The sequence below is a fragment of the Corythoichthys intestinalis genome, chromosome 7, assembly GCF_030265065.1.
Source record: "Corythoichthys intestinalis isolate RoL2023-P3 chromosome 7, ASM3026506v1, whole genome shotgun sequence".
NCBI classification, from domain to species: domain Eukaryota; kingdom Metazoa; phylum Chordata; class Actinopteri; order Syngnathiformes; family Syngnathidae; genus Corythoichthys; species Corythoichthys intestinalis.
The window spans coordinates 5,398,689-5,411,403 of record NC_080401.1 but is presented as its reverse complement, the minus strand read 5'-3'; the positions used below and the strand labels follow the sequence as shown (position 1 = coordinate 5,411,403).

Sequence of the window (12,715 nt, the reverse complement as noted above, 5' to 3'; positions counted from 1 at the left end):
AGCCGCAAAAAGTCTCACTGCAATTTGGAGCGCCTTATAATGCGGTGCGCCTTATATACATTAAAAAAGTTTTTAAAATAGGTAATTCATTGAAGGTGCGGCTTAAAATGTGGTGCGCCTTATCATGTGGAAAATACGGTAATCATGAAAGGCTCATTATGTATTTGTAGCCAACTTACTGGTAGTCATTTTGATAATAAGCTAATATACTAGCTAACAGATACATACAGCACACGTTGCCTTCATTATAAGGCTTATATAAGGCTTTTAATTTTTTGCGGCTCCAGACAATATTTGTTTTTGGGTTTCTTGGGTCCAAAATGGCTCTTGCAACATTTTGGGTTGCTGACCACTGAGCTACAGTGTATCACAAAAGTGAGTACACTCCTCGCATTTCTGAAGATATTTAAGTATATCTTTGCATGGGACAACATTGACAAAATGACACTTTGACACAATGAAAAGTAGTCTCTGTGCAGCTTATATAATAGAGTTACACAAGAAAGCCCGCAAACAGTTTGCTGAAGACATGTCAACAAAGCACATGGATTACTGGAACCATGTCCTATGGTCTGATGAGACGGACGGGCTTTCTTTTGTACCATCTTCAAACAAACCAAGCTTCCTCCTGGCGTGACGGCCATGCACACTACTAAGTTGATGTAAAGTGCGGTGTATGGTCTGAGGACTAACAGGCTGACCCCCCACCTCTCAAATCTCTGCAACAATGCTGACAGCACTCCTGTAACAAGTCACATGACATTTTGGAGGAAAAATGATAAGCAGTACTCAATTTGGACATTTAGGGATGTAAGTATTTACTAAGGCTATATTTTAGTTATTTTGAGGTGAAGATAAATTAACTCTATTATATAACCTGCACACAGACTGCTTTTCATTGTGTCAAAGTGTCATTTTGTCAGTGTTGTCCCATGAAAAGATATACCTAAATATCTTCAGAAATGCAAAGGGTGTATTCACTTTTATGATACACTGTAGGATCATACTGCAGGTCTTAATGCACGAATCCAATTTTTTCGTCAGAACGTGACAAGTCGCATAGAGGTGGACCATTTCAAATCCGATCTGGGTCACTTTCGTATGTGGCTTAAATCCGATCTGGGCCACATTTTTCCAGAATGTGGCGGCGGTCTAAACCGTCAAGTCCCCCAAATCGGAATTCATGCAGCAATTACGTCGGCAAAGAGCAAGAGCAGCATTCAAGACGGCAGCGAGGTTGCTGTTCATTAGCGTTGCCACCTAGCGTGAACTCTGCTTTATTACACGGGAGGCAGGCTTGACCACAGTCATAAAAACTACAATGAAGAATAGGATCAGCCTGATGTGTGCGCCAAATGAGGAAAAATTCAGTAGTGCTTACATGGCCGAGTCGGGGAAGACTGACGCACACATATAAGGCTTATGTGTGTGCGTCGTTATTTGTTTTGATGCTTCTGCGCATGCGGGTCAGTTTACTCAGTGCGTCTCGGACTGTGAATTTAGTGTGCATGCAGTCTGAACGGGCACACTAGAAAAACAGATATGACAAAAAATCTGAATTGTGAATTAAGATCTGAAGTATGAACCAAGCATATTGTACGTGTAGCTAGTCAACCTACATTATCTCTTTGTTTGGTCGTGCCACTCGTGTGACTGTGCTCTTATTCATAGTATTTGTCGACTAAAACTAGACAAAGACTAATCCATTTTTAAATGACTGAAATATGACTGAGACTAATTAAGTATTTTCATCCAAGTGGCTAAGACTAAGCCAAAAATTCAAATGGCTGTCAAAAACAACACTGGTCAGGAAGTTTGGGATGGTTTGACTTATGCGATAAACCAGCACACTGTAGTAGCCCAGCTAACCGTCAAAGGCAATGTTCGGACACTGTAAATAAGTCGCAACTTGCCCATTTTGCCTATATGGAGTGTTGATGTCATGATAAATAAGTGTTACTTTTCCGTGGTAATTGAGTCCAAATGTCTCTTAAAGGTTGTCGACCCCTGGGTTTGACTTTTTTTTTTTTTTTAACTAACAATATATATTTTTTCACTACTCAAGTTTTCATTATGAAATTGTTTTAATGATCTAAATCAACTCAGAGTGTTAAACATATGCACACAATAACAACAACAACAAAACGAATTTATATTATGTTCCCTGTCTTTACAGTGTTTTGAAGTGTAGACCTACCAACAAATGTAAATCCAATGAGGAGACCAATAAGTCTATCCTTAGCCTTCAACCAGCAAGTCAAGCCCCCTGAATGAGCCTCAATTATGAACTAGCGTCAAAGGGGGATTTCCAGTAATGCAGAGAAGATGCTGCTGGGAAAACAGAACTTTAGTCTGGGTGACTGATCTTTTCCTCTGTGATGACACACTCTAGTGGGAGCGATAGAATTGATCCAAGCCATTTACTGAATATTTTAAGTTAAACAGCAAGCGTGTGTATATTTGAGATGTTAGAGACAGCCTTAAAACGAAAGGTTTCGGAATAGTGATGAACTTCCCCACTGAACTGACTACACACTGTCAGCCTGTATCCAACCCTTAGTTTATTAACAAAATAATGAAAACTGCATCTCAGCCCTTTCCAGAAATTGCCTCTTGCCATCTATTGCTATACCAGAATTAACAAATATCCATGGTTATAGATGGTTTATTTTATCCCGACAGGGTACAATTATTTGATGAGACTAATTTTACTATACGATATATATAATGTACATAATAAAAACCAATATTTCCGAACATAAACACTGATTGGTCAGTGGCAACTCCGCAAAATACAATAACGAAGGCTATATTAATATTCCTGCCCTAACAAAGATATGTTAACGTAGTTTTGATTCACTCTGACACAGGTGCATGGTCGTAGACAACACCAATGATCTTATATGTACCGTTTCTTTCTTGGGCAATATCACAACACTCCACATAGGAGGTTTAGAGATTGTTTAATGATACAGAGCAAAAAAAAAAACTTGCTGCCCTGTCCAAAATAATATTTTTTGATTTTCTTATTAATGGCCGGCCTCATTTTGCATATAAAAGCTGTGAGCCACAAAATTGGACCATACATGATAAACTTTTTTACATAGACTTCATAACCTATTGACATGACACGGGAAATGGGGCCATATTTGTAGGGGGCCTATTTTCATTAACTTCAAATTCAAATATTTACAAAACCAGAGCTGCTTCCGACCTAAAACCAAAACAGGCACCTACCTTAGCCATACATGAGTCTCCATGAGCAGCGGCTTAAAAAAATTTAAAGTCATTCCCTTATAAAATCCCGATTAATTATTTTTATATAAGTATAACACAATTTAAAATGGCTATAAAAGTCTCAGATTTCACACTAGATGCACAAAAATCTCCTAATGCAGAGATAATTGCCTATACTTTCAGGATCAATAGCAATATTTAACATATAAGTTTTTGACCAAAATAGCAAATTTTTATTTTAATATACTGCAAGTTTTCAATAACTCAATTTACCATCAGAAACTTAATACTTGAGGAAAACATGCTGAATCAATCATAAATAATATGTAAATAGATAATTAATAAATTCTATATACAATCACAACTTATTATAGAATAGAATTACCCTTTATTATCATTATACACTATATGCTGTTAGCGAATGAGGCTAGTGGCCGCCTGGCGTAAACAGAGCTTTTATGGCGAAAATTCTTGTGAATAAATGCTTAAATCCCCGAATTCTTCATAGATATGGGCGTAAAACAGTCGCGATTCTTGTTTAGAAGCAAAGAAACTGTGCACATAGCATTTGTTTACCTTGAATCCTCAAACAAATCACTCCTGAGACAATCCTTCCTGTTTGTATGCGGTACAGCTTCCGTAGTTAAATCCAATCGTAAGTAAATCCAAGCTTAAATCCGACATGAGCGTGTGCTGTCTTCGGCTATTACTAAATGATGCTCGGCCCCTCTGATAAGGCATGACGCAAAGAATGACGAAGTGTCATGTCAATAGTTTTTTTAAGTCTATGCTTTTTTTATAGGTATACTACATCAAGTTATCACACTTTTTACAAACTGAAGGCCTGTCAAGTTGTCACTTAGGTTGTTGTTGTTCTTGTTCTAGTGGACACTAACTTTGAAGTCTTACTCTTCCTTCATTCATGAACCAATCTTCTGGGTAACTATGTAACATGGGACACTAACTATTGATCCTCAGATCATGATTTTTTATTTCTTTGTATCAGAGCTGAGTAATTAATTGCGGAAGTACAATTACAGGTTAGCCTGTAGAGGGCATTCCGTAAGTTAGGAATTTGTCGGTAGATGGCATGTGTGCACAGCACATGGACTTACTGGTGCCTGTGTTGCCTGCAGGTCACGAGTTAGCCAGTACAGGGCAGCCTTCAGTAGCCGCACACACGATTCCTTTTTTTTTTTTTTTTTTTTTTAAATGAAGATTCTGAAATTTATTTTCAATTCTGTTTCTTGCCATTAGAACACCCAACCAGACAGGTCCTCAAAGTCTTGCCTGGCACGGCCAGACTATTCTCCCTGTATTTTTCAAACACTGTGAGAATAGTCCGGGACCCAGCCCATTAACGACCTCTCGAGCAAGCACAAAATCAACCGTCCAATCAGTTTCGTTTATTTGCGTGACGTGTTCTTAACGAGTAACGTCACTCTTGCGCGCCGAAAGTCGTCTCTACAACAACACAGATGACAAACGGGAGAGCCGAGATTATGTTCCAATCCGCGGTAAAATCAGTTTTAAATGACCAAAAACACATTGACACAAGTCATTGACAACAGTCAATATGGCTCACGCTAGCCATGTTGAATAAACTTCTCCATTCTCCGCTCACGCTAGTTACTTGTCGCTTTAACAACGTCACGTTTGCCCGTCGCTGATTGGTCCACTCCGCTGTCTGTTAACTGTGGCTTGCTCCGCCCTGGAAATTTGATCCGCCGGACGGTCCCCAGACTCAATCGCTGGAACAGCAGTGAGTCTGTTATACCAGGCAACTCAAAGCCTGTTTTGAAGAAGCCACCTGCCACGGCCATTGCCTGCCTCATCACCCCCGACAGCTGCTAAAACCTAGTCTATATTTGAATAAAATTCCCTCACTCTTGATCTGCCTTGTTATTGCACTTAGGTCCACATTAACCTGCCTTAAAACACAGCAAACACACCCTGACACGGAATTCTATGATTCTACTCAAACATTAAACGCTACATTCATACTGCAGGTCATAATGCACAAATCCGATTTTTTCGTGTTTTTCAGACTCAAGGAAGGCGGTTACTTGAACGGTCTCAATGGACAAAGGCAGTCTGAACGGGCACGCCAAAAAAAAAAACAGATATGACAAAAAATTGGATTTGTGCATTAAGACCTGCAGTATGAACGTATTACAGTAGTACAGTAGTATTACAGACCCTTGATCAAGATGCCACACTTTTCTATGAAGATTCCGGGTTTTTTTGTTTGTTTTTTTACATCCATGTTGCCAATACTGTGACTTCACCCCATGTGTAATTTGCACAAACTTGCAGATGGTTAAACAGAAAAAAAACTCTGAAGCCCACCATAAACCACTGCTTGTACATGTCTCCCTTGTAAATGAGATCTTGGGTCTCAATAAGATTTTTCAAGGGGATTTTTTTTCACTTGGTGGATGAAACTATTTTAACCATGGCAATTAATAATAAATGCACTGTATGTGTAAATATTATTACAAGTAGATACATACTGGGAATAAGAGGTAAAATCATGCTACCTTGACATGACTCTGAGCACCCAGGTTGTAAATCTCGGTAGGTTTGACTTGGTTAATGATTTTCACTAGACATGTGCTGTCGGTGAGATCTCCATAGTGCAGCTTCATATCTGACAAAGACAAAGAAACAAATGGAAACTAAATAAATCATCCAGGAAGCAACATCATCATTTACCAGGCATGTGAGTAATTGAATCAATCATAATAAACATTAATTAACGCATAGATTGAAGGCCTATGTAAAAAATGTGGAATGTGGGAGAGTTTGAAATGTCGACCAATGCTGTCCAAAGAATTGATGCCATTTACTAGTTAAACTTCGGGTCCTCGCATATATCGGTTCAGCAACAATCCAATCAAATCAATTGAAACGCAAATTAACTATCAGCACCGTTAACTTTTTAGACATGCCATTTTGTTTCAAAGAATGGTTTTATTCAAATATCTGAAATATGTCCAACACATCAAAATTGTATTTCCATTGCTTTAGGGGAAACCTATTATCATTATGTTAAATGTGTACATTAAATAGTATTAAATCGATCAGATGCCCTTGAATCAAATCGAAATGGAATCGTGGCAGACTTTGGAAACAATACTGGTTAGTTGCTAATATTCCAAAGAATTGATATTGTATCATATCATAATTTAATTGGTCACTTACATCGCTAGTTTTTAATGTCACATTGTACCTATATCATTTTACAAGACGGGGGCAGAGCAACTTGCTTATTTAAATTTGGCACCCTGAAGCGATAGTTGCTCTGAGGATGGTAGGGATGTACTTATTTTAGAGGGTGGGGCTTAAAGTTTGGTTCTTTAAGTATGTTATTTATTTTGTTTTTATTTTTCAGGAACCCCAAAGAGCATCATGGAGTGGACTAAGTTGGAACGCGCTTTCACTTTTGGGGCCTTTTTTTTTTTTTTTTAAGTAGTCGCTCAATCGTCGCAACACAACGTGCATTCCGTAGACATTTCAATGTTGCCCTCCTTAGTCGTGTTCATGGCTGGCAGTCGATCTGGTTCAGTGTTGGCAGGAAACACTCATTGATCATGTTGACATAACAGTCAGATGTCACTAATAGTGCCTGTTCGTTTTCTTTAAACATTCATGGGCCAATTATGCCAAACTTTCTTAAGTACAGTAACTATTGAGCCTTGTGTGTTTTGGGTCCATATATGCCCTTTTCCACCAGAAAAATGAGGGGCACTTGCTCGGTAGAGTGCTCATGTCGTGCTTTGTTGGTCCGAATCACGTGCATGCCGAGAACCGGTTTTGTTTTCCATTAGCAGGCAACAAAGTTGGGACCGTGTCACTGCGTCACCGTAAAATGTCATTACATAAACACCATGTAATGGCATAAAATAGCGAAAGCCGAAAATACTGCACCTTTACTGGCTACGACAGTAAGGCGCAGTGCGCTATATTCTTCCAAAAATGCCTGTAAATGCCCCCAAAACATTCATGTCGAGTGGCCCGGTGGGTTAGCGTCAGTCAGCTTATGAAGCCGTCACTTTGGGCATCTTGGGCTCAAAATCTAGTTCTGCCTGCAAACAAGGTATGAGATGCCCTTATGCCTGGCCCCCACTTGAACTGGCCCCATGAAGCATATGGCTTTGTATTTTACAGAGTGACCAAGAATGTCTCGCTCAAAGAACTTATTCACAATTTGGCGGTATACATTTAGACAGGTTTTAGGGTTTTCTTGGGGAAGAAGACTATGGTAGTGGATTTGATTTCTGCACACAGAAAAAAATAATGATGGGAAGGTTAAAGGGATACCTGTAAAGCAGACCTGGGCAGAGTATGTGCCTCACAATGTTTAGGAAGTCTAAATAAAACCATTAATCCTCACGGTGGCTAAACTGCTGAACAATCTCTTTCATTCAATCTGTCATTCGCACATGTAAACAGTACACTTCCACAGTGGACAGTTGGAGCCACATAGTTCCTCACTCATTATGTAATGTCTTTAGCCTTTCTCTGGACAACTGTCTTTTTGAGATCACTTACTTCCTTCAGTATGTGTCTGTGGGTTCTGGTAAAGATGTTCAATGCGTCCAGTGTTGAAGGAACTGGAGCGTCTCAAAATACCGTGAACCTGGGGATATAGAAGATTTTGTCAACAGAGGTTATTGTTATGCTTTTTGTTTGCCAGCTCAAAAGACATACCGTCCCCCGCTATATCCCCAGGCTGCTAGCTGATTTGAAACAGGAATACATATCATGTTTATTTATTTGGTCAAATATTTGACCATTTGGCTATTATGAAAGTGTCTTCACGTTTAATGAGAAATTGAATTGCGCAGCTACGGTCAGTAAAACACCCAAACTGCAACATAATACAGTTTAAAATGTCTGTCCATCGACAGACTCTTGCCTTATTTTTGCTTCCAGAAACAATCCAAAGAGAGAGGAATGTCTATTGATTTAATGTACAACTGCAACTTCATACCTTAAGTGACAGTTGCACATTTAAATAAAGTGACTTGGAATACAGTAAAGTATTCACTTTCACTGTGTGATTTATTTATTTATTTTATGTAATAAACCCTTTAGATGTTTAGGAATCAATGTGGAAAGCCTCAAGGATTATAGAAGAAGATGGTAGTTCCTGCTAGACATTGCTGCCTGTCGCACCTCCTCCGGTGCCTATTGGTCAGCTGCATGGTTATCAGCCAAAAACCACTATTCACCAGCGTTTCGCTCCTTTAATTCTGGTATGTCTCGTGGTGGCGGAGCAGTGACAGGGACATCTCCCTGTCACCCCCTACAGCTGATGGGTGTTATTCCCTGCAGCTGTTGTCTAGTGGGTTAGGTGTTCTTCCCCAAGGTTTTGTCTTTCTCCTTTGCCTGAGCCAAAAGCTCAATTTTTTAGCCTCTTCTGCCTCTGACGCCTACATCCTTCAGGAGACGTGTTGTTGACAACCCCATGAAGCCTCGGCGTCCGACCTCCACTGAGTAGATGGTAGTCTTCCAGCCAGCCTCTCAGCACTCAGCAACCAGCTCTGAGTACTTGGCCTTCTTGCGTTTAATCCCCTCCTCCATGGGTACTATGAGCTCGATAAGGAACGCTGCTCTTGCCTTGGCTGGCCACATGACTATATCTGGCCAGAGAGATGTGATAAGGATTTCCGTGGGCAACTGAAGCTTTCTGCCAAGGTCGACCCTCTTAGTCCACTCCTGATCAGGGGAGAGGGGCCTTGGTGTTGGTCTTGGCCTGATGCTTCTCCTGACCCCTCCTTCTGCGACAAAACTGGTGGGGTACTCTGCAGGTGATGATAATCTGCTTCCCTTTCGACAGTCCTCCAGCACTTTGGCTAGCTTCCTCAGGACTTGGTCATGGCGCCACCTGTAGTGGCCATGAGAGAGCACGATCTTACAGCCTGACAATATCTGCTGGAGACTTATGTTGGGAGCATTGCAGAGTGGACATCATTCCTCCCACTTGAACCACAGATGGAGGTTCGGCAGGGAAGCATGTCATAGGTTGAGCAGATAAGGAAGCTGGGTCTTGCCTGTGGGATCTTCCACACATCTGACAAACTGATGTTCCTGTGTGTGATCCCCTCCCAGGTTGTCCAGCCTCCTTGCCGACCCTGCAACACAGCTTCGATTTTGTAGCGGTCTTCCTCCATCCTCGTCACCCTCTCCACCACGATCTCCTTTCTTTCCTTGCGGTTGGCTTTGGACCAGAAGCGTGGGGCATCTTCCCATCCTAAGCCTACTCTCCCTATCTGGACTGGGCTTCCACTTGTGGCCAGTGACAACCTTGGCATTAGCGCTTCTTACTGACATGTCTGTGAACTGCCTAAGCTTGAGGACCAACCTGGCCTTCTCTTGCCCTGCACCGTGTTTTTTTCAAAAGAGGACTGCTTCAGAAAGGCAATGACAGCCTCAACCACTTTCGGATGAATGAGCTGGCTTTCCCATCCATCTTGTTCACGGTCAATGAGGAGATCTCACTCATTTTCAGGGGCCTCAAAAATTAAAACCATGAATTAGTAATTCGGAGCCACATAGCCCTCCATGATTGCTAGCTGTTGTTGACCTCAAAAGAAAATAAAACCAGTGTAACCTAGCCACTCTCACAGGTGGTACTTTGCCACGTGGAGCATTACAAAGAGAGAAGCCCATTATTATGAGTTTAAATTGGCAAACAATTGAGTGACTAATATATTAAATAATCAAAAAAAAAAAATTAACAATGCCTAGCTTTCTTTCTTACCTCATATCCTTTGGACAGCAGAAACTCTGCCAAGTATGACCCATCCTATAAATGAAAAGATAAGAATTAAAAAGAAAAAAATAATAATAAAACGTTGCAACAGTCATTCATTCACTCAATGCCAATTGTATAAAATGTATTTAACTATTGGGTGAACGTCCATACAGCGAACATACATATGGTACATACAGATACAGCATGTACACTGTAGGGCTTTATGCTTAATTCGGATATACTTTTTATGAAAAGCGACTTTTTTGTGTAACCATTCATAATGCACAAACATCTGACTTGCAGTGTGAACGGAATGCGGGGGCAAAGTGACGTGTTGTTGCACGTGCTGCATTGTTTATACGGTCCTTTCAGGTGGTCTCCGCACCTTTGAGGATTTTATGCTCCCAGAACCAACATTTTTTTTTACCTTATAGTTTCCCAAAATGGGAAAGTTTTTTTCTGCGCCTTCATATTTGTCTGTTGTTTGTTTTGTCGAATAGTGGTGACATATTTTACTTGTTGACGGCCAGATGACGTATGGGTTGCATTCATACAGATATGTCGTCATACTAGCAGAAAGAGTGATTGATTTTTATTCGGATATGAAGGAGCCCATGTTGGATATAAAAACGACCGGAATTGGACTGAACACAGCTTGAAATTTTGCTTATAAGTGTTGAATATGGGCAAAGAAGTCAGACTTGACCTGCAATGTGTGCTTGTTTCTATTGTTTTAGTAGAAATAAAATAACAATATTAAGACTAGAGTGTAACCAACAATAAAATACATCTAAAATATCAATGCATGAGAAAGAATGTTTGTGTGGGCATATAAAAGAGCCCCTCTATGCAGGAAATAAGTGATAAGAACAGACCACTATGCTTACAACTAATGAACCTGAAACATCACACCCTCGCCACATGATAACGGATGGACATAACATTCTAAAATGACATCGGTCAGCCAGTCTGCCCACTCCCGGCTGACGCTGACAAAAGATAATCAGTGTTGTCCTGACCACGGAGACACACAATCCAAGATTTCAGTTCCACTTCATCCATTCAGGTTCAATCCATTTCAGGTTCACTGGAAAAACAATAATCATGCACAGCCACTTGCAGCTGGTGACGAAGTGGTCACCGGATTTCTTCACTGCCATAACTGTTTTGCTTTCATCACCTGAGGTAAGAAAGTTTTCCAATGTAATTGATTTTTTAATTTACATGTAATATTTTGGGGACATTTGGTGTTGAATGATATCAAATAAACCAGGACCCTAAATTGGACGGAAATGAATATCAAACAAGCCTACATAAATTTGACATTATTTGAGAACCACTTTCCATCCAATTTACTAGACAAATTGTTATTACTGCCATTTTGATACAATAAGCTAGAAAACTGAACTGAATAAACTGACTAATAGAACGTGAATACCTTCCCAGATATATAAGGTGATGTGCTTGTTAATTGATGTAGCCTACATATTAAAAATTTGTAATAATTGCTTATTTCTATAAATTCATTTTTTTATTTACTCAATACCTCCAACACAAACAAAATCAGGATTTCAACTCAAAAGCTATTCGTAGTTAAAATTAGTAGCAAATATTTTTTTTGTTTTACTTTTTTTTTTCTCTAAGGTGAGGAAGAATGTGACTGAGTCAGACATCTCAAATGCTGAAGCAGATGGTGGAAGTGCTCAAACCAATGCTTATACAAAGAAAAGAGACCCACCAATTCTATCATTGCCTCACTCCAAGCTCAACTGATGACTGACGAATACAGCACTGTCAAAATTTTTAAAAGATTTAAAATTTTAAAGAAATTAAGGGTCATCATGATCTCTCCAAGAGATATCAGTGGTTGTGGTTTGTTCCCTCTATATGTGCAGGTACAAAATTTGCAGTAGATTTATATTTTACAGCTATGTTGCACAGAAAAGCTGTCACTAGCCACGTTTACATGCTGACTTTTATTCATACCGATTCAAATCATTCCGAACGGAAATTTCAGATCAGCTGTTTACATGTCAATTCATCTATTCCGATCCAGCGTTTACATGTGACTGCCTTTATTCCGAAAGGACGTTTGACAACTGCCGTCTGACATGCGCAGATTAATCAAAACAAAGCGTCACGTTGCAAAACATGGAGATCGATCGTCGGAGTGCTGCTGTTTTAACTTTAACTTTACTTGTTGTGTCTGTGGGGTCGTATCCGCTTCTGCTGTTTTGCTCTTTTGCCTTGTAGGATCCGGTTTTCCACCGGCTTCTAATCTGGTCAACGCTCCGGTCTATTCCGGCTTCGTGTAACCTCTCGTGAACTTTTTTAAATAGTTCACTGTTCCTCGTTTTACGCCCGTCTAAGTGAGCAATTATATTCAATTCTTTTAAAGTTTGAATTAAATACAATTTTTCCGCCAGACTCCAATTAGGTGCGCCGTGCTTGGAAGCCATGTTGCAAGTGAAGTTACTCACATCACAAAGTGACGTCACCACATCAGTACGGAGCATGTGCAGAAAAAACGCAACCAGACACCATTCCGCTTCCCTGTTTACATGATATAATTTTACTTCTAATCGGTTTGGGAAAAGGAATATTCCACCCCTGTGAATCGGAATGAAATTCCATTCGGTATGGGCCTGTTCATTCCGAATGAGGTGTTTATATGGAACACATTTATTCGGTTTGAACAAATATTCCGATTGTAAT

General features: G+C 40.0%; 1 protein-coding gene across 1 annotated transcript in view; it reads right to left on the bottom strand.

The window, feature by feature from the left end:
• The window catches only part of gmds (GDP-mannose 4,6-dehydratase), a 266,812-nt gene that overhangs the window by 215,800 nt on the left and 38,297 nt on the right, over positions 1–12,715 (bottom strand). Inside the window, exons 2-4 of the mRNA XM_057840440.1 lie at positions 10,007–10,051; positions 7,792–7,879; positions 5,778–5,887 (exon numbers count right to left, since the gene is read on the bottom strand). Of these exons, the coding sequence (XP_057696423.1) occupies positions 5,778–5,887; positions 7,792–7,879; positions 10,007–10,051 (243 nt within the window). The remainder of the gene's footprint in view (positions 1–5,777; positions 5,888–7,791; positions 7,880–10,006; positions 10,052–12,715) is intronic.